General features: G+C 43.9%; 2 protein-coding genes across 2 annotated transcripts; one reads left to right on the top strand and one right to left on the bottom strand.

Moving 5' to 3' along the window:
* Positions 1-446: 446 nt before the first annotated feature.
* Positions 447-14,617, bottom strand: LOC133902376 (sodium/hydrogen exchanger 6-like). The gene is made up of 22 exons (XM_062343961.1): positions 14,422-14,617; positions 13,109-13,160; positions 12,925-12,984; positions 12,821-12,845; positions 12,649-12,734; positions 12,449-12,560; positions 12,252-12,314; positions 12,135-12,154; positions 11,965-12,059; positions 11,775-11,803; positions 11,008-11,039; positions 10,881-10,928; positions 10,737-10,797; positions 10,450-10,547; positions 10,300-10,375; positions 10,172-10,191; positions 2,120-2,217; positions 1,934-2,043; positions 1,631-1,717; positions 1,037-1,140; positions 762-856; positions 447-570 (listed from the first exon to the last, which is right to left on the bottom strand). The coding sequence occupies exons 1-22, from the start codon at positions 14,615-14,617 to the stop codon at positions 518-520; spliced, it is 1,620 nt and encodes a 539-aa protein (XP_062199945.1). The 3' UTR covers positions 447-517.
* A 3,757-nt stretch (positions 14,618-18,374) lies between these two features.
* LOC133902377 (uncharacterized) lies at positions 18,375-18,710 on the top strand. Its single transcript, XM_062343962.1, has one exon. It carries the CDS (start codon positions 18,375-18,377, stop codon positions 18,708-18,710), a length of 336 nt encoding a protein of 111 aa, XP_062199946.1.
* The last annotated feature ends 3,947 nt before the right edge of the window (positions 18,711-22,657 follow it).

Below are 22,657 nucleotides of genomic sequence, written 5' to 3' on the forward strand. Positions count from 1 at the left end.
AATTTCTTTATTATTTTTATTAATAAAATAGATCTATATCCGTAGCCGATAAGGAGCGGGAAAGCAAAAATAAGATAGATGATAAAAATAGGTAATTATTGAATTTTAAGAGTTTTTATTAGATAAGAGTAGAGTAAGAAAAAATGACGTGTGAATTAACTTATGTTTTATATAGTATAGATTTTATTTTCGAAAAAGTTATCACGTCCCAAACAATTTGGAGGAACCTGCAACTGGCACGGGTAGACAAGGCATATGAAGGCAGATGCATTTGTACGCACAAAAATCCAACTGGAAGAGAGGGACCAGAACAAAATTTCAAGCTTCCACAGGAAGGGAAGCAGATAACGTGGTAGATTCCACACAATGTAATGTTTGCTTACATAATCCTAATGCTGAGCTATCCTAATGTACGACTTATATAGTGCTCTTGGTCTGAAATGTCTAATTGCACTTTCACTCGCTTTGATAGGTGCTGTGTAAACTCTAGAAGCTGATCACTTCATATCCGCAGCCGTTAATCATGTCCCTCCAAATCTCTAGGCCCTCCAGATATCGTCAATGCTTCGTCTGTATTTGCATCCACAGATACAGTTAGTCTGCAATGAATAGCTGAGCGAATAAAGGGCCACTTTGTAAATGCTGGTGAACAAGAAAACGGAATAAAGTAAGCACATTCCAATTTTATGCCTCTTCAAGGAAAGAATTCCTAAGCATAATTATAATAAGAAAAAGAGGAGGTAATGATATTTTTCTCTTACTGGGATCATCCTCAGCATCATCGTTATCGTCCCCAGTTTGAGAGGTAAAAATGGGAGTAAGGTAATTTTTGTCCAGTAAAGCGAAAGAGGAAGTGCTGCAAGAGAGAGAGTACATCCGAGTGAGTAGATGCACCTGGGTCTGTTTGCTATGTATCGAACGCAATCAATTAAAACAGTGTGTAGGACCAAGTTTTGTTGGCACTAATTTTCAGCAGGACCTAAAGGTTCTTCAAGAAAGCAAGTAAAAAAGGGTTGCGACATTCAATGGCAGATACCTTCTCCTTAGCTCTCTGAGTTTCAGTCTGAATTTATTTGAACTGGATGTTCCTTCATCATAATGTTGTCCCATGTAACCAGTATTGTTCCCATCAGAATTCTCCTGCATTTGCCAAGTACCTCGTTCATAACATGCAAACCACCAGTAACGCTCATGTGTTCATCAATGAGCAGGGAGATATGAAAGGATGAGCACAAGTTAAATACTCGAACTTTCAAAAAGAAAAACACAAGTTTAATACTCAAAGTGCATATGGTATTCGGCGACATCGATGATCCACTTTTAAGTGTCAGAATAGACTGGATCACTGGATAACTCCATTGTTTTGTACTAGACGGCAAGTAGGCTGCATTTAGGAGACAAACAATTCGGGAAGAATGAATGGAACGTAATGTGGGTGCATATTTTCTTTCTAGTACCATTAGGCATTAAGGTAATACAACTCAAAAGAACAAAAATGATTTTTTTTTCTTCGGAAAAAGAACAAACTTCTTGGTTTAAAAACTAGATGTCTATACAACAAAGAAACATGATGATGAAATTTGAATAATGAAAGTATATACTTGTCGTTGCTAACTGCAATAGTACTTGCCTCATACGGATGGTGATAACGATTGCTGTCCCCAACTACTTGTAGGGCTTCAAGCATGGTTCCAGTTGAGCCTCCGATCAGAAGTACCTTGAATGTTACAATAACAGTTATTTAGGGACTCTTCTTAATATCATTTTTTTGCAGGAATTTCACAAGAATCAATTCAGTTCTAATAGAATGCTCCAAGCGAAGGGCTAGGATGCTTCAGAAAGGCAGAATCATGAGGGATATCTCTCCAAAGTCCTTATAAATATTCTTGGTTCAATTTGGTATAAGTCCAAAGATATACATCCAGCAACTTACTGTTAGAACAACAATAGATGTGGTAGCAGTGAATATTGTCTCGCCATGTCCAGCAGGAAGGTCATGAACAGACTGAAGAGCAAGAGCAAAAGCCATAGCCCCTCTAAGCCCTAAATAAGCAAAAGCATCAGTATTTAGAAGGACAAATTTGATATTATCTGATGACATGTTTCATTGCATACATACCACTATACCAGAGAGCTAGCTGATACTGCCTAGGTATTTGGCACTGGGGTGGGCGTGCCAAATTCATTATGTATGAGCAAGAAAAGACATTTGCAGCCCTTCAAAACGAGAGGAGATGAGAACATTGATACTGTTAAGTAGTTAAGCAACCTAAGCACATACAAATAAATGGAAAGCATTCTCCAAAAGCTCCGCAATCAGGTTGACATATGTCACACCAAGCAAATATAACCACAACAACAATAACAGGCAGTTCTCTTTGGTGCAGGGCGATGGCGGCCGCAGCTGGCGCACTAGGCGGTCTCCAGAGCGCCGCACGTCTCACCAAGCAAATACAACCACAACAACAATAACAGACAGTTCTCCTTGGTGCAAGGCGATGGCAGCCAAAGCTGGCGCACTAGGCGGTCTCCAGAGCGCCGCCGCCCTGAGCGAGAGCGCACCCGCTTGCCTAGCCGTGGCGCTGGACGCTATGGTGGAGGCCGGCGGCACTCCATCTCAACCGACCAAAGGATCCGCCCAAATGTTTGTGGCGCCCAGCCCGAGGTTGCTATCGCCGCCTTCCGGGTAGAGACCGGGGGCCCAGTGGCCAAAGACGCGGCAACCTTGTCTGCTCCTAAGGCTGCCAATGGTTTGTCGGAGCCTCTATTGCCCCTGGTGGCTCCAATCATCTCTGCAGCAACGGTGCCCCTCCTAGCTATCTTAGCCAGCCAGAGGCCCCACTCATTTGCCCAGGCCAGGCCTGTCGTTGCCGCCTCCCAGGTCGGGACCGGAGGGCATGTGGCCGAAGATGTGGCAACCCTATCTGTTCCAAAGCCCGCTAACGGGCTGCCGGAGCTTCTGCTGCCCCTAGCGGATCCTGGCATCCGCACAGCAGCCATGCCACTTCCAATCCCCCGGGCCACAGGCAGACAGGGAGCTAATGATGGTAGGGATTCGCTGGGGCTCACATGTTGTTGTTGTACGTGAGGATCCCGAGTGTTAGTGCGATGAAAAGGTACACATCTCCATCCAGCTCTCCATACCGATCATCCTCGTCTGGTGGTTTTTTTGGCAGGACGCTCAATTCTCCTGGATGCAGCCATCAAAGGTCCTCCTCCTTAAGGGTGGCCGTTCTACCAAGCAGCCACAGCTCATGGAGGCCTCATCTCTGTTTCCTGTGGCTGCTCAAAGTGACGAAGGCTCGACACCCTATGCGCCAGGCGATTTTTGTAAGCTAAGACGTAATGCCTTGTCCGTGGCACTAGTATTTCTAGTAGGCCGATGGTGGTCTACACGCGTCGAGGGCGCAACAGTGCAGCATGCGAGCCTAAGCTGTTAGGGAGGGGCGCCATGGTTGTTGTCCCAGTCACCTAAGTGTTCACACGGCTACATCAAGACACGCTACCGGCTGCAGCTCTCTTATCTCAACTTCAGCAGCTAAGGATTGATGACTTTTGTGTGTAGGCTCCTATAGATGTCGTGTCAATCCCTGAAGCTCCCATTCAAGCGACGAATGCTGCTTTGTCGTGCCTGGAGATCATCCTGTTTGTTCCCTAGGTTGCAGTTCAGCCTCCTGTTGTGCCCCGTGCCCCTGCCTCCGATGACACCCGCTGTGTGCGCCCCCTAGCGACCCTGGGATGCCTCTTCTGTGCCCCACCATCACCACTTCTTGATAGCTCGCTGCTTGTTACCGCAGCGCAGCAGCCTGCGAAGGAGAAGAAGCAGCACAAAGTCTACAACAACAATGAGGCACAGCGTTGTGCACACCTCTCAAACAGGCGCCCAATGCCTTGTATACAACAGTCCCAACAAAATCTTTGTCGCAAATTAGGGCTTCTCCAAGATGAACTGCAACCTTTGGATGCTGCCTTGCAGGAATATATGGTGATGTTCCAGGGACCTCTGCCTGACCATGTCATTGCGACCCTGGCGACCATCTTTGGCATTAACAATGGCGTGGTCGAGAAGATGGATAACACGCTGATCGAGGTGGCGAGCAAGGGCGTGCCAAGCCTGGACAAGGCTTTGGCGCATGGTGAAGCCTAACTACTCTGGCTTGTTCAGGCCTTGCGTGTTGTATTTTGTCTCCATGATGCCACACTTAATCATATTTTGTCATGTCACAACCAAGTCGTCTATTGGCAGCCAGCAATTTAGGTCATCGACGCACCTGCACTCTACAACCCTTTCGAAGCTATGTTTTAATGGCCAACAATTTCGGTCAATTATATATGCGGGAACGCCTGTCGCTACTTTACATGTTTTGCTTTTATACCTTACCGTCTCCTCAGCGCCCCACTATGTTCGAATGGACCTGCGATGCTACCTTTTCCGTCACGACAGGCCCAAACATTGATATCCTAACCTAGAACGTCTGCAGCCTCAATCTTCTTGCAAAGAGAAGTGTCATTCGTGAGATCCTTTCAACAGCGCCTTGCCACTTGGCTCGCCTTCAAGAGACAAAATTGTGTACGGTTGATCATGCAATCGCTTCTCACCTTGGGGGGAATAAGCTATCAAACTATGCCTTCAAACCAATAGTGAGAGTTAGGCGCGCCAAAAGAGGCCTCCTTCTTTGGAATGACAATGTTCTGCACCTTGAGAACATCTCAGTGGGTGACTTCCACATCACAGCGGACGTAACTCTTAAAGAGTGCTCCACCTCCTTCCGTCTAACTACTGTCTATGGACCGGTCTGAGACAATCTGAAAGAGGACTTCCTAAATGAGCTTAAGGACTGTAAACCAGCTTCGAGCTCCAAATGGCTTGTCCTTGGGGATTTCAACCTAATCTACAAATCGAGTGATAAAAGCAATGCAAACTTAAACTATAGGCGGATGGCACAATTTCGGCAAGCCCTAAATGCATGTGAGTTGTGTGAAATAAACCTTCAAAACCGCAAATTCACTTGGAGCAATGAGCGACAAAGCCCAACCTTGGTTAGGCTAGACAGAGTTTTCTGCAATGTGGAATGGGATGCTGCCTTTTGGAAACACATCCTTCTCGCTGCGCCCACCTCCACTCAGATCATTGCCCGCTTGTCCTCTCAAGTGCTGAAGTCCCAGGCGTCCAAAGTCTTTCAAATTTGAAAAGTTCTGGACCCGCCTCCCTGCCTTTCTCGACATCGTCACTAAGGCATGGAACAGGACAACTTCTCATCTTGACCCCTTCCACATCCTTGACCACAAGCTCCGTGTGACGGTGAAGGAGCTTAAAGCATGGAGTAAACGTCTAATCTCGGATGCTAAGCTCACTCTCCTCATGGTCGTGGATGTCATCTCCCACTTGGACAAAGAGCAAGAATCAAGGGAGCTGTCCTTTAAAGAACTTCACCTATGCTCAAGGCTTAAAAGACGAATCTTGGGTTTGGCGGCTATTGAACGAGCCAGAAAGCGACAAGCTTCTAGAATAGCCTATCTTAAGGAAGGGGACGCAAATACAAAAAAATTCCACATCAGAATCAATACGAGGAGAAGGAAAAAGCACATACAAATACTACAATCGCCAAAAGGGTGGGTCACCGGCCACGATGACAAGGCAACTATCGTGCAAGATCACTTTGCTGCGATGCTGAAGCGGCCTACGCCTCGCTCCATGGACCTTATTTGGGAGCGGTTTAGTCAGACCTCTGCTGATTTGCAACATATGGCCACACCTTTCATCGTGGAGGAGATTTTTTTTCTCGAACCGACAGGAGAGCTGTCCATCATTATATTAAGGAGGAGATGGAAAAAAAAAGTACACCAACACCCACACCCCACATACACAGGTTCTAGATGTACATACGCGCCAATGAAACAAAAGAGCGACCTAAACACCGACTGACTCATACCAACAAGTAGCTTAGCCCATTGGCGCCTGCAGAGTACCATAGAGCGGACTCCACATGGATCCTATGGAAGACGTTCATCATGTCATCCTTGCAATGCCCTTTGATAAGGCACCGGGGCCAAATGGTTTCATCGGAATCTTCTTCAAAAAATGCTAGGGTATTATTAGAGAAGACTTTGTTGCAGCAGCACAAGCTTTCTGTCACCTACGTGCCACGGGGTTCAATCTTATAAACTCGGCTAACATTATCCTTCTGCCAAAGAAGGAGGAGGCTGAAAAAAATCTCCGTTTATCGCCCGATTAGTCTTATCTACTCCGTAGCGAAGATAGTCCTTGCGCTGCGCCAAGCCCCCTACATGGACTCCCTTGTCTCCCAATGCCAAAGTGCTTTCATAAAGCGTCGCAGCATCCACGAGAACTTTATGGCGGTTAGAAACACAGCCTGTCATTTCCATCGTAATGGCACATCCACCTTGTTCTTAAAGCTGGACATTGTCAAAGCTTTTGATTCGGTTCATTGAGAATTCATACTCACCCTTCTCCACCACATGGGTTTCCCAACTTGCTGGTGTGATTGGATTGCCTGCCTCTTGAGCATGACCTCTTCAAGAGTCTTCCTCAACGGAATCCCAAATGTGCCCATTCTGCATGGAAAAGGGCTAAGGCAAGGTGATCTGTTATCTCCATTTCTCTTCGCTTTGGCTATCGATCCTCTTCAGCGCCTCATTAACATGGCAGTCGACGAAGGGCTTATAAGCCGCTTCAGAAATCATACCCCTATGACACATATCTACCTCTATGCTGATGATGTTACGATGTTTATAGCCCCAAAGCTTGAGGATGCCCGTACTCTGGTGGAAATCCTAAGTTGTTTTAGTGAAGCTTCGGGTTTGCAAACAAATTTCCACAAATATCCTGTCGTGTCGATAAGATGCAAAGTTGTCCCCTTACGTGATATCCTCGCTGCGCTTCTTGCAAAGATGGTTGCCTTCACCATAAAGTACCTTGGGCTTCCCCTATCTGTACGGCGACTGAAGCGGATACACTTTCAGCCGATTCTTGATATGGCGCGGGCCTCTCTTGTTGGGTGGAAAGGGAAGCTTATGGCATCGAGTGAGAGGCTAACTCTTGTCAGGTCGGTTCTCTCATCTCAATCGATCTTCTTCCTGTATGTCACTAATCCTCCAAAGCAAATCCTTAAGGCTCTGGACAAGATCAGAATGCACTTCCTCTGGGCGGGCACGAAAGAGCTGACGAGTGGCAAATGTAAAGTCAATTGGAAGCGGGTTTGTAGATCAACGGGCCTAGTGAAAGTGCATCTAGACCCACTAAGTGGGTTTTGGCTTATTGATGACAAAACGATTAAGGATCTAATATGTTTATCTAAGTTATGAACAGATCTAAATCTAAATTGAGAAGACATATGACGTTTGACGCCCTTCGAAAAGAAAGGAGAAGCAACTAGGAGTACTCAATAGGATTTAAATTCTTTTATTTTTGAAATTGAGTCTAGGATAGCCGCTCTATTAAGAGGGTTGCATTTGATTGCTTGATTAGTGTCTCAATGCTCAAGATATCCTTTAGAACCAATAAGTTGAGAGACACACTCACCCACGGACACCGGGTTTGTTTTGCAAAGTTCACTGAGTCCGGAGTCTCCGGTAGTTGGTGAGTTTTAAGGCCGAAATCTCCGAGGGAAACTCCGCCAGAGGTCAATCGGTTAGATCTTTATTTTTATTGAAAAAGACCGGAGTCTTCGGTATTCACCGGATACTCCGGTAGGAGAAAATGTTTTAACCGGAGTCTCCGAGGGAGACTCCAGCATGGGTGTCTCAGTTAGTATTTATTCTTTTTGATAAAAAGACCGAAGTCTCCGGTGTTCACCGGATACTCCGGTACCTGGAGAGGCCGGAGGGTCCGGCAAGTCTCCAGACTCAGTATATTCGATAGCCCTGTCAGGACCGGAAACTCCGGTGTTCACCGGAGACTTTGGTAACTTAACAGAATTTGTAACGGCTAGTTCTGACACGTTCTGTGACCGTTCTGACGCCGTTTTTGGATTTGGGACTGGATACTCCAGTGTTCACCGGATACTCCGGTCAGGTCTGACAGAACAGTAACAGCTAGTTTTTGAGAGAGGGTTATATATACTCCCACACCCCTTGACATTAAATGATTGCTGTTGCTGGTGAACTCTAGACTCCTTGAGCATTCTAAGAGCATTCAAAGTCCCTCCAACCACCTCTAGTGCTAAGTTTTGTAAAATTTAGTGAGTTTGGGTTTGGAGTGAGATTAAGCCACTTGAGCATTGAGTTCTTCCTCGAGCATTCGCTGTGATCTTTACTCTTGAAGCTTTGTGCTTCTAGACGGCAAGGCGTCGCACATAGAGCACCCAATCTTTGTGGAGTGCTACGGGAAGTTTGTAATCGACTTCAAATTGAGTAAGAAAATTCTAGCTTGATCTTTGTGGTCGCTAGAAGAGGATAGGGTTGGAAAAGACCCGGCTCTTTATGAGCTACTCAACGGAGACGTAGGCACTTCTTTGTGAGGTGGCCAAACTCCGGGATAATCTCTTGCGTTCTTATTTGTGCAATTTACTTAATCGTGTGAATTTGTGAATTTACATATAAGTTGCCTTACTGATCACCTTGCTAGTATTAACTATTGTTTAGCTCTGTGATATCTAGTAGACATAGCTTCACCTTTAGTTTTTAGCTGCTCGCTTTAATTCACAGTTGTTCTTAATTTCCTGTATAGACCGGAGACTCCGGACCAGACCGGAGTATCCGACCTTCACCGGAGTATCCGGCCGTTTTAAAACGATGTTTTAGTTTTAATTTTCAGAAAAACCTATTCACCCCCCTCCTCTAGGCACTTTCACCTAGACGGTCTAGGCATTCTTAACATAGAGAGCTTTGCCAGAAGCCTACGGCTCAGATGGCTTTGGCAACAATGGAAGTCCCGACCTCTGTTGGGGGTGGGGTTGAAAATCCCTTGTAATGATATGGATGAGCTCCTCTTTGCTGCGTGTACCACCATCACTATTGGGAGTGGTGAGCGCATTTGTTTCTGGCAATCAATTTGGCTTCAAGGGCAACGCCCAATGGATTTAGCTCCTCTGGTGTTTCATAAATCAAAGGCCAAAAGTTGTACCCATCAGGAGGCCATTACTAAGGACCTGTTTGTTTTAGCTTTGGATTCTGGAAATCAGATTTTAGATTCTAGATTTTAAAAGGCTGGATTGTAAAAAGCTAAGGGTTGTTTGGCATCTGGATTCTGGGATGGATTAAATGTTTGCTTTGGTTGCCTAATAATGCTTCGATGTTGGACCCTAAGTCCATGGTGGGAGTCACTGCCCGCTTTATCGCGAAGATGGTGGATCTTTGGATTGCGGTCGAGAGAGTTGAGTTGCGTCCAAGTGTGTGCGATGATATGTCCTAGAAGCTCACACCTTTAGACGAATATTCGTTCGCTTCTGCATACAAAGCACATTTTTATGGTTCCTCTGACACTGAGTTTCAGTCAATCATCTGGAAGGCCTGGGCCCCTCCAAAATGTAATTTTTTTGTGTGACTGGATCTTCAAAGTAGATTTTGGACTGCTGACAGGCATTCTCATAGAGGATAGCCTCACAATCCAATCTGTAGATGCACCCCAGAAAGCCATTACCATTTATTCGTGGAGTGCATATTCTCCAGAAGGGTTTGGGACCTCATTGCAGATTGAATTGACCAACCAACTTTGCATTCTTCATCGTGGATACACTCAACCTCCATGCTCCAATGGTGTAGATCTCTTATAGCCAGCCCAAGCATCCCTAAAAAGGGGTTAAAATCTCTTATTGTCCTTTCCTGCTGGGAACTTTGGAAAGAGCGTAATGGGTGGATTTTCAGGAACATCGAGCAATCTACGGTTACCTTAGCCCAGCAGATCAGAGAGGAGGCAGACATTTGGGCATCTGCAGGAGCGCGGCGCCTAGGGCGCCTCTTTTCGGGAGAATAAGTCTTCCTGCCTTGTCCGACCGGTATTTTCGATCGGCTTTTTTTTTGTTCCTCTGTTCTAGCAGTTTTGTAAACTTTGCTTCTCCTATTTAATATAACAGGCAGTTCTCTTGCCGGTTTGTTTCGGGAAAAAAAAAACCCAACAATAACAGCAAAGCCTTGTGTACCAAGAAAGTAGGGGTAGGCACGTCACACCAAGAAAATAAGTGCAAAAATAGTTCAGTAGGCCAAATGTTACCTTGCAACTAATATGAAGATCTGCATGCCATTGACAAACAAAAGATTAAGGAAGCAACAAAAATAGTAACACATTTCACAAATAGTATTAAGAGTGGAAGTTGGTGGTCTAGTCAAATAGAAGGATACAATTGAGAAAAATATGAATCCAATATGTGACCAGCTTTGACGTTCCATTGCAATATCGAATCCCATGTATATGAACCTGCATAGAAGCATAGCCAACTCATCATCTAGAGTTGTTTGATCACGCATGCTGAACTATAGAATCTAACTTACACGAAAGCTTCTGCCAATGATGAAAGAAGATGGAAAAAGCGAGCAGTAAAACGCTGAGACTCTTCTGATAAGTTATAGAATGTGTATCTCTTCATCACCTGGAGAAAAATCTTCTGGTAAGAATCTTTGAGGGTTTACAATCCCGTAAGTTAAACTTAGTAAAGTTGAAATATTGGAAGTTACAATCCCAGAAGACAAACAGATGGATTTTCTAAAAGTCCAGTAACCAAGTTTTGCTTACAAAGTTCGCAACAAGACCAAGGCAACACTATCAAAGTTTAACTTACAATCCCGGTGAAGAGAATAGAAACAATGCCGGACAGACCAACACCTTCAGCTAGCATGTACCTAATACAGTTGTCAATGGCTCGTTCACTAACAGAAACCTTCAAATGAAAGATAACACTAAATGAAGTTCAAAGAAGGCTTACGAGAAGTATGGGAAAAGCACAAACAAGCAACTCTCCATGTTATAAAGGCTGAAAATGATGTGAAGTTTAGTTGCCTGTGTGATAAACTATTATTTGAGACAAGTTAGATGTGCTAGATTTTACTTACTTCTCAACGCCCAGTGCTGCATACTTGAAGAGGTTTGACAGAATTAAGGAGTAACAAGGTTGAGATGTGAGTTGAGCAAAAGTAAAGTCCAAACTACAAAAATACATTTATGTTGAGCAGAAGAAGCTTTTCTTCACAAGATGTTTTTACATACATGCGTGTAAAGAGTTAAGATTTGGCTGGGCTGTGCATAAGGTTGTCAGGTAAAAGGCAAGTGCTTTTATCTTCTCCTTGTAATCCTGAAAATTAATTCTCATGGTACATCCTATACAAAAATAGAAAGGGCTCTGACTTCTTAGATCATCCTACATAAAGATTCTATTTCTAAACAGTAAAAAGCAGGAATTAGCCATGGTAATCGAGTTATGGATTATTATAGTGATTCCAAGTGGCATGTGCATCTGCATTGTAAAGGTGGTATTTCAGTGTATTCTTAAAGAAAATAGAGCAAAAACTGGCGTGTATACTGAGTTACAAAACAATAAAAAAACAGGGCGGCATCCCACTGAGTGCTAGGCTATGGCTATGCAATGAAACATTTCCAAGGAACTCTTGGCATTGGACTGTTTACCATTGGCAACTTTATCAGAATAATCAGGCCACCATTGACTTTAACTTGCATGAACGACATTGACAAAGCAACAACAGATTTCTCACAAAAAGTAAAAGGAGAAATAACCAGATTTCTTTTCATAGAGTAAAAGTTTTAAAAAAGGATAGGGAGAAATAACCAGGTTCCTTTTCATGGAGTAAAAGTTAAAGGATATGAGAGCAGAAATGAATCCAACACCAATGCCTGCACGACAAAAAGATCATCAAAATATCAAACGTTAAACAATATATAAATGCTTACAGGCAATCATAAGGAAAACTAGGAGCCAATAATCTGATTATGACGGGAAATTCTACAGGCTGCTGGGAATGTGCTCTGAATATGATTAAAGAACTACGAAATACCTGATGACATTGAACCGACAAAGTTCTCGAGAAATCTCAAAATAACAAGCAAAAAGTTCTGGCCGGAAGAATTTGTCCTCATAGATACCATAGTCCTGAAAGTTAATGGTATTCAAAATGTGATTTTGAAAACACGTGCGCCAAAAGTAGCTCAGGAATAACATTCTCACCTGTACAAGGATATAGCCACCTTAATTGCCAGACCATAGGTGGGTAGCAAAAAATGTGTAAGCATCAGTAGACAGATTAAAACAAAGGGTGTTAACATAGGAAAAGTTTATGCATACAGCATCATTTAGAACTGATTCTCCAAAAACTAGCGCATAGAGATTCGTATCAGTGCCAAGTTCCTGCAATTCCATGAACAGTACTTAATTGTTTATTTCAAGTTAGCATTAAAAATGAACAGTACGCCAATGTTTGTTTCAATATAGAAGTAAAATGCACATAGTTATTTGTGTATTTGAGAAGTGGTGGCAGAAACCTGAAATATAGACAGCACAGTTACAGGATCAGTTGCTGACACAAGAGCACCAAACATCATACATTCGACCAGAGGCAGCCTGTAGACAATGTATATCAATCCACCAAGGTAGCTGCCAGAAGAAAGTGCAGAATTAGAAGTCACTTATCAATGGAAGAAATAGAAGGGAATATGCATGGAGGCAATAGAAATGGGCTTACACTAGAAGACCTGTAACAATGGAGGCGATGAAGGTTCCCAGGATTGCAAATGTTATGATAGCACCAAAGTTCGAAAAGAATGGTTTCTACCAAAGAACAATAATAATTATATAATTAACCGCAACCGGTAGAACACTAAACAACTAAGGGGCCTCAAGAATTCAACACTTACTGGTGCTAAGCTGAATCCGGACTGGGTAAGATGCAGTCAAGTAAAACAAAGCAAACTTCCCAAGAAGAATAAAGAAAAAAGGAGGAGAATGTAATAAAGGATATAATATAATTGGAGGTAGTAGGAAGAGAAGGAAGAAGTCCTCCTGAAAATTAAACCATCTCCTGAATTAAGAAAGAAAGTAAACAAGCATCAAATATGGTTCAAAATTAATAATGACGATGTTTTGTGGTCTACGGAGGCAAATTGGTAAACCAGAAGGAATAGAAAAGGGTGTAGTATATAGACCTAGTACTTTTCTGAGTATTTGATATGTTTGCCAGACCTCCAACAATCATCCCTGACACAATAAGATATTAAATATTTTCTCAATAACATGGTGCTTTCCTAAAAGCTTCATTTACCACTAGAAACTTGTATAACAATTTACAATTCATGTTCAAGATACCCTGACTATATGAAAAAACAAGGACAGAAGCAAAAGCTCCTAAAGTTCGTCATATATATAGTCCACAGAATAAGTCAAAATAATCGAAGGGTAAACAAGAGACAGATCAGTTATCAGCTATCTGAATGTCTGTGTTAGGTTTATAAGTAAGCACGTTAATTGCTTAATTTCTAGCAATTGAAATGGCATGTGTTACACACCGTAGACATTTTTCACAAAAAAAATGCAGAAAAGATTATTTCAGTTTTATTAGAGTGAGCAGATCGAAATAGCAAGCAAGAAGAGCCCATTGCACCTGACAAGAATGTTTAGACAGAGGACTACCATAGCTCCAGCACATAATGAGCCCTAAGGAAACTATCACGCGTATTTTTTGACGTGTCATGAACTGACCAAAAATATCTTTACTAACTGAAGCATGAACTGTAGTGAATGTAGAATTAGCATGTTATCGAACTCGGCAAGTAATCCATCTTACAAGCAGGTTTGTCTTTAAGGTGAGTAGAAATTATTAAAACTAACAGTGAATTGACAATTCATCCAAATAGCACATCATTCGTCTTAGATCCTAAGATATCATAAAAGCTAAACTAGTAGATTTTGTAGCAGCAACAAGATGTCAAGCTACAGACTTATTTGCTACTCCAAAGCCCACACCAGTTACAAACAATCGACACGCCCATCATAAAGAAACATGTTTAGCAAATTAGCAACCTAGATAAACACTATTGAGTAATGACTAATTGAAGTATACACAGTAGCACTGCCGTGCATGCATCCGTGTTCATCTGATCTATGCACCCAAGGCCCGAACAAAACACAGCTCGTAATCATACCATAACTGCTTGTCGCTGAACATTGCTTTGGCTGAACGCTTCACGTCGCAACGTCTCATCACTGAACAAACAACTACAAACCCCCTAGGCTCCTACCAATCCACCCCCATCTCACCACCAAACAGCTGGTACGAGCTCAAACGGAACGAAGACATTTTCCACGACCACGACGATCGCGGCGATGTCGGGCTCTCGGCTATATCCTCATGACTATAACCCTTACTTCGTAGTGTGTTGATCGGCATTTCGAATTCGAACGTACCAAAACAAAACCCTCCGAGGATCAAAGGGCGGCGGGCGGGGGTATGGGTACAAACCGATGAGGAGGGAGGCGCTGGCCTCAGGGAGGTAGTAGAACTTGCGGCGGCGGAGGAGGTGGCCGAGCACGAACGAGAGCACCAGCATCGATATCTGCAGCAGGATCCCCACCCCCGCCGCCTGCTGCTCCTCCACCGTCCCCGCCCCCGCCGCACCATCGTGCGGCGCCGCCGCCGCGGCAACCCCCGTCGCCATTCCCCGCCTCTCGAGCTCCTCTCTCCGTCGCCTCCGATGCTTCCGTTCGATCCGTGCGCGTTTCGTTCGTCGGTTACGCGGACGACGCCTCCTCTCCTTCCGTTGCGGACTGGACTGGACGGACGAGGAACGGAGTACCGGAGTAGATGGACGGTTCTTGATGCGTTTTCTGCTGATCTGACGGGCTGGATGGGCTATATGGCGTGCGAGCGCGGGTCGGAGGAGTTGGTTGCGGGCCCCGCTAGCATCGCGGGCGGAATGGAATCGGCGGGAAGAGAGATGGGTTTGGGCCGTCCAGCTGGGTCGGACAGAAGGGAAGCGGTGACGTACTGACGTGCACCCGGAGTCGACTGATACAGTTAGAATTTCTATCAGCGGTCACTGACACAACTGGACTTGGATTTGGATCTACTTCCTGTCTGCAGGATTTGGATTCAGCTTTTCAGAATTTCTATTCCAAACTTTTTTTCTTACAATCCCTTAGAAAAACCTTTTTCACAAAATCAGCCCAATTAGCGAGGTTGCTCACGCTAATAACATGTTTAGTCTCGCTGTAATATATTATTATGATAATGTTGGACTAAAAATAGTCTTTTAGCTTTTTTATGAGGTTAGTGTCATTTAGTTATAAAGTGCGTAAAATTAGAAGAAAAATAAAAATTATATTAGTAGAAGAGAAAAACATTTATGCTCCAAACTTGTATCCGAATTGTAAACATATATTAGTTCGATTCGTATACATTTTTATCAAATATCAAAATCATGCATAGGTATAGGTAGTCCAACTAAAATCAGAATAGATTTGCTTTGCTTGGTGGCTGCTTGATGTGATGATCGTAAAATACACGATGCTTCTTAATATATTATCTTAGTAAGAATTTTTAAAATATTATTATTTTTTATTATAAATTTTAGCTATTGATTAATTGTATTTTACATGAACTCTTTATTTAGGTATTTGATTTTTAAGACTATATTTGATATGGATCATTCTTTTTTTCTATTATAACTATTATAACTCTAATTTTAATTATTATTTATTTTATTTTATTTGGACTCTTTATTTAGATATTTTGCTTTTCAAACTATATAAAAATCGAACGGCTAATTTTTCATAATTTTTAATTCAAATTTATGTATTATTAATTGTATCTGATAGGTACTCTTTGGTTTCCGAATTTAGCTATTTATTAATAATATTTGATATTGACTCTTTGGTTTAATCTAAATCATTATTTATTCATAACAATAAGTGGTCTAGATCATTTTATTTTTCCGATTAACGTGGTAATTTCATGATTTTGATAGTGAATATGATGGCTCTTTTTTCTCTCAAATAATAATATAATAGAAAAACCTTTTTTGGAAAAGAAAATCCTTGCTAGGATTTTTATAATACATTGGATTGTAAGAAAATACTTGCTTGGATTTGGGTCCGGCTTTTCAGATTTTCTATTCCAACCTTTTTTCTTACAATCCCTCATAAAAACCTTTTCACAAAATCAGTCCAACTAGCAAGTTGGTTCACGCTAATAGCATAGTTAGCATCGTGTAATATTTTATCACCGTAATATTTTATTCAAAATTAATCTATTTAGCTTTTTTACAAGGTTAGTGTCATTTAGTTAAAAACGTATAAAATTTGTAGAAGAAATAAAAATTATGTTAATGGAAGAGAAAATAACTATTTTTCAAAGTTATATCTAAATCATATACATGTATTAGTTCGATCCATATATATTTTGATCAGCTATCAAAATCATACATCAATTGTAGGCAGTCAAACCAAAAACAGAATAGGTTTACCTTGTTTGCGTGCTATGTTTTACCTACTGCCTACTTGATGCAACGACTTTGAGCTACACGGTACTTATTAATCTATTATCTTAGTAAGAATTTTGAAAAAAAAATTATAAAGTTTAGCAATTAATTAATTGTATTTTATATGGACTCTTTATTTAGCTATTTAATTTTTATATAATTTGATTTTTTTTAACTATATTTGATATGGATCTTTCTTTTTTCATTATAACCTTAATTTTTTTTCTTTTTGATTTTTTATTTAGATATTTTGCTTCTTAAATCGTATAGAAATCAAACTGCTAACTTTTATATTTTTTAATTTTGAATTTAGTTATTTATTAATTATATTTGATATGGACGTTTGACCACCTGATTAGGGCTATTAAAACAGCTTGAGATTCGCGAGCTACTCAAACTCTACTCACTATTGACTCGATTCAAGCTTAGCTCGAGATGGTAAAAACCCAAACTCAAGTCTAGCCACAAGCTCGAATAGTTCATCAAAAACTCTACTCACTCTAATCGCTTTCAGTCGAGATGTCCATCCATTTTAGTAAAATTTATTTTTTAACCTTACCACCAAACCCAGAGTCTAATCGTCTAACCTTAACACCATGTGATTACATACACATGTGATTACGCACGGAGAAATGGCACACCTGATCAGATTATCAGAGGAAAGTTGAATCGAATCATCAAAACTAGGTCGATTTGGAACTGGAAGAGAGTGGGGGAGTTGCATCCATGGCATTTTGCTCCCTTCGTCTGCTGCGAGCTGAGACCTTAGAGGCTGGAGGCTACTACGAAAATGGCAAGAGAGGAAAAGCGCATAAGGTCGATAAAAGAGTAGTGGTTGAACTGAATACCTCTCGGCCAAGAACATGGCCGGTAAGATGCTGCGGCGAGTGGCGGCGCGCCCTACTGGAGGGGGGAGGAAGGAGGCGGATGACGTATTTCCGGAGAATGTGGTCTCGACAAAGCTGGTGGATTCAGCGAACTTGCTCGTCTTGCTCGACGCACCGGAGCGTCTTACATTGGCGGACGTGCCGGAGGCCAGCAGCGAGGCGTTGCAGGGACGATGAACGCCGTTCAACGGCCGTTGTCGAGCCGACGGTGGCCATGCAATTCGAAGAAGTATAAAATTTTGGTTTAACGATATTGATGGCAGTGCTTGTATGTTTGAGAGCGTTGACTGGCCAGGTGTTCGTCTGCACTAACTAGATCGTCGCACATGATGCGGGCGCTCATTTGTATGGGAGCTAGCCGTGGAAATCTCCTCGCGGCGTCCTTGTTGCGGAGCACGCCGATGCCCGATCCACGGAGACCACTAAGCAAACAGCCACCGCAAGCTCTACAGGTCCAAGCACTCCCAGGACCGCGCGTCAGCGACGAGGCCATCCGCCACTGATACGTGGCCAAAACTGGCGACTGTCGGAGCGCTTCACCTGCATGCAGAGCAAACCCTCTGACCATATTGCCGCTGCGACTCAGTTGGAGCAAAACACTCGATGACAATCAACCACCAGTCACTACAACGTTGCCAGAGCTGGAAGAGTTGAAGGTACAACTGGGTGCTGCACATGTAGTCTTTGCGTTCCTGAAATCTTTGCTTGTTACGAGCTTGTCAACTCGCTAGATGCTACACTCTTCCTTGAACCTAAAAAATGCAAAAATAATAAATATAAAAAACAAAAGAGGAGACGAGACTCGAAAAGCCTCGAGCCGATAGAACAGTGCGTGTTCCGGTCGCTGCATGGCACGTGTGCAAGAAGGGCACCTCTCCGCTCTCCACGTCGCTCTGTAAAATAGCCACGTGGCCATGAGCGTGGAGTGTTAGGCTTCTAGCTCGACCCGACGACCTTTATAAATGGACGTGTGACCTCGCAGTGTTGGATCGCCGTATCGCACAGGAGGGAGCATCTAATCCAAGAAATCGAGCGAAACATCCACGACAATGGAGGCGACCAAGGAGAGGCAGGAGCGCAAGGCCGCCGGCGCCCAGGAGGCCGACACGGTGCAGCTGCCGACGGAGACGAGCCCGTACGTGCAGTACGACGGCCTGGAGGACTACAAGCTGCGCGGCTACGGTGCGCAGGGACACCTCCCCGTCTCCGACGTGCCCCATGGTGGGTCCGGCACCGACGCGCCCACCGTCCCGGGCACCGCCGTCCCCGTGGCGAAGCCGAAGCGCCACGACGACGCCCAGCCGCAGCGAGACCAGGGAGGAGGAGACGCCGGCCGTCTCGGCGACATGGCCACCGACGCCATCAACCGCCACGGCGTGCCGTAGCTGGCTTAGTTTGGCGAGCACTCTCCTCAGCGCGCGCGTTGTTGGTGAAGCGCGGACATGAGCTCGTCTCTGTCACTGTCAGTGTATGTAGCTTCCAGTGTAAGCATAAATAAGTTTGCAGGTGTAATACTACACTGAACTTGAGATGTACTCCAAAACTGAAACTGTTTGCAGAGTGTTCTGCTTCATGCATGGCACTATCGAAGTATCGATCATCTTCTTCCTCTTTTTGGTCATCTTCTTCCTGTCTTAAGCCTCGCCGTGCTCCCCCGCTCCATCCACCTCTGGCCATCTCCAGCGGCAAGGATGCCCTCTCACTAACCTAGCGTGCCAAGATGTCTTCGTCTCACCCTAGCCTACCAATTCTCCTTCGCCGCCTACCAATTCTCCTTCACCCGCCCATGACCGATGGCGCCCACCCTATCACTAACCTAGCATGCCAAGACATCCTTGCCTCACCCTAGACCACCGGCCATCCTCCGTCGCCCACAACCGGTGGCGTCCCTGCCACCTTGCTACCCTGTGTTTGCCTCCTTTGCAGGATCGGTCTATTTCTCTAGATATCCCTCTAAGCCTGGAAAGTACCACACAATCCTGAAACCCCATCCCTAAACCTCACCACCATCATCGTCTAATTCATGCTCCTAAATTTCAGGCACCTGAAAAAATGATTCACAGAAAGCTAAAGAATAGTGATTAGAAGGGGTTGAAGAAAGTTCGAGAGGAAACTTATCAATTGGAAAGGGAAACTTATGTCTGCGGTAGGTCGTTAGTACTTCTAAACTCAGTACTGAGTTGTTTTCCCGTTTTTTGATATCCTTCTTTGAAGTCCCTCAGGGTATGATAAAAAAGTTTGGATTATCTTTGATCCTGATTTTTTTTGCAAGGAGATAACCATAAAAAGAAGTATCGGCTTGCTCGATGAGATCCTATGCTAAAGATTTAGGTGGATTAGGCATTACTAATATATTGGTTAAGAATATTTTTCTCCTCAGCAAGTGGCTTTTTAGACTGCTTAATGAGGATAAATACGTAGATTGCAAATCTCACACTCAAGTTGAAGTAAAACCAGGAGATTCTCACTTCTGGTCTAGACTTATAAAAGAGAAACATGAATTCCTCGTATGGGGATCTTTACATAGTAAGGATGGATGACAAATTAGATTATGGAATGATATTTGGTTGGGTAATACCCCTCTGTGTGAATAATATCCTTCGTTGTATAATGTGGTTAGAAGAAAACAATTCATGGTGGCATAAGTCATGAGTTACATACTGCTAAAGCTCTCGTTCTGAATGCCAATTATTAGGGATAAACAAATTACTTGGCATAATATGGTGACCAAACTAGTGCATGTTTATTTATGCAATGTCTGAGACACTTTTATTTGGGGTTTGCATGCAAATACTAAATTTTCAGTTCATTCTATATACAAACAAATGATGACACAAGCCATATCCGTTCTAGCAATAGGTCTATGAAAGCTTAAGCTCCCACTAAAGATTAAGGTTTTCTTGTGGTATTTATATAGATGAGTGATTTTGATGAAGGATAATTTGGTGAAAAGAAATTAGAATAGTAGCTTAAAATATAGCTTCTGCAACCACAATGAAAACATACCACTTTAAGTGTCATCTTGCTAGATCCATTTGACACATAATCGCTATTATCTTGGGAATCCAAAAATATAGCATTACGAGCCACGTAATGTGGAATTGACTAAGTAAGAGAGGAGCTACTACTAAATCATGAGTTTTAGTAAGGGTAGCTACTATTTTTTATCTATATAGCTCTGCTATAATTATATTATATTCAATAAAAAAGCTTAATATGACTTTGATGCATGTAACTTTTTAGAAATCTATTGGTTACGTTTCTGAATGTTGCTATAAAAATAAACAGAAATAAAAGATATCCTGAATGCATATCATTATTTGGAGGTGGTGACTATGTAAATTTTCACCAAAAATAAGTGGACGTACGATCCTAAGCTATGTGGTTAAGTTTTTTTATTTCTCTTTTTATGATAAAACATTATAATAATAAACACAGGCTGTATATATCGGTTGATGAACAAGCCAGAACTTTTTCCTATATTTTAAAAAAAGTTATGGATTGCCATCCCAAGCCGATATGCCAACTGAAAGAGTCAGATACTCAGGTATGCATCTCATGGCGGCGACCTTATTCAGCTCAACTGCGGGGAGCGGTGGTGCAAGTCTGGATTCCAAGAGATACTGTAGACCGGAACAGCAAGGAAACTCAGAGCACGGTGGACGAACCAAAACTGCATATGCATATGTTGCCTGGAACATTTGGAAAGAGAGGTGCATACGAGTTTTCGGCAACAAATTACGACAAGACATCGAGGCGTATGATCAACGAGTAGATCTGTCTTTCTTCTTTTCATCCGTGTCGGTTGTGTTACAGAATTGTAGTGTCGAATGGCTAATTTTTGTCTTCTGGCCTGGCACCTATAGATAGCAACGGGACGGGTCGAGGTGGGTGTAGTAAACCCACGTCCGACCCGAAACCTATCAATCTCAACCTGATCCGAGTCTTAAATGAGAAACGAGCAAAAAATGATACCCAAATCTGCACCCGTTGGATGGTTGTCGGGTTTCGGGTGCCCATTGGATTTAGGATTCCATCTCCTTCCCCGCCCATGCCTGACCGTTGCCTCCCCCGTCCCTGGCCGCCTATTCAAGTCCATCCGAGCCCACCTCCTTCCTCCACACCTCACCACTTGAGCACCACCTCATCCTCCTCAATCGTCGTCGCTGGCCACTCGTGCTATCACCGTTGTCGGTCGGCTCAGATCCGCTCCACTATGGAGTAGTAGATCGGGCCATCGCCAATCCATTTTGCCATCTCGTCGGAGCTCCGCCGCCCCTCCACCGCTGGCGCCCCCTCCTCTATCAGCCGCCTCCCCTCCACTCCATCTCTCTCCATAGACGCGACTGATTTTTCGCCGCCGGCCTGCCACAGCCGCCCTGCCCCCCACTAGTCTGTTGCCCCCGGGCGTCGATGCCGCCTTCTTCGATTGACTCCGCCCCTCCGGTCAATGGGGGTGGCACGAAAGGGGGGGAGGGAGCGTGTAGACGCAGGGGGCCAAACGGGCGAGTGCGCGGCTTGGTTGACAATCGCATCTCGTGTGGAGGCAAGAATAAGGTAGGCACGCGGGAGTGGTTGTCTAGCTGACGGGCGAATGGATAAGTGGGCGGGGAGTGATTGACGTGATGGTGGACAAGTCGGATACCCACGAAGTAAACATTAAACTCGCATCCGCACCCGTTACATATCGGGTACCGATCTATCGGCGAAAATTTTGGTGCAAACGACCAACTGAGTGCAACTGTGCAAACAACTATTATAGGCCGTCCAATCCGTATCCAACGGTGGAAAGTGATTCCACCATCCCACCACACTGATTTCTCAGAAAACCCCCTAAGCGAATTCAATTTGTCACGAGGTGGTCCTTTGTCTTGCCTTCCCGTAGCCGCACCAAAATTTCCCCTTTTGCACGGGAGTAATCTCACGAGGCGGCAACAGTGATGGCATGGAATGTGGTGATCCAGCGACGGCATCGAATGTGCCGATCCACGCTCACCACACTCTTCATGCTCCTGTCCAAGAACCCGGCGGTGGCGGCCGTCGTGCCCACGGAGACCGAAAGCGAGACGACGCCATGCACCTACGAGCACCTCAAGGGCCTGCACTACTAGTGTGAACTACAGCTTGATTACCAATGCCATATGCCAAGCTTTGCCGTGGATAAGAGCAGGCTCAAGTTGCCAAGCTTTGCCGTGGATAAGAGCAGGCTCAAGTAGTCAATAGTTCAGAATGACGGGGCGACGAACTTCTCGTGGCCATCTGTGGAAGCCTGGCATCCAGTATCGCAGCATGGATCGTCAATGCTCTGCGCCGCTCAAAAGAAGGTGCATTC

The sequence above is a fragment of the Phragmites australis genome, chromosome 20 (genome assembly GCF_958298935.1).
Source record: "Phragmites australis chromosome 20, lpPhrAust1.1, whole genome shotgun sequence".
Classification (NCBI taxonomy): Eukaryota; Viridiplantae; Streptophyta; class Magnoliopsida; order Poales; family Poaceae; genus Phragmites; species Phragmites australis.

What these genes read in the sequence shown, in the direction of transcription:
- LOC133902376 (XM_062343961.1), bottom strand. Translation starts at nt 14,617, where the DNA reads ATGGCGACGGGGGTTGCCGCGGCGGCGGCGCCGCACGATGGTGCGGCG. An exon ending in CCGGATTCAGCTTAGCACCA is followed by an intron (nt 12,735 to 12,820) that starts GTAAGTGTTGAA and finishes GTTCTTTGGTAG; the next exon opens with AAACCATTCTTTTCGAACTT. An exon ending in CTGTGCTGTCTATATTTCAG is followed by an intron (nt 12,315 to 12,448) that starts GTTTCTGCCACC and finishes ATGGAATTGCAG; the next exon opens with GAACTTGGCACTGATACGAA.
- LOC133902377 (XM_062343962.1), top strand. Translation starts at nt 18,375, where the DNA reads ATGGAGGCGACCAAGGAGAGGCAGGAGCGCAAGGCCGCCGGCGCCCAG.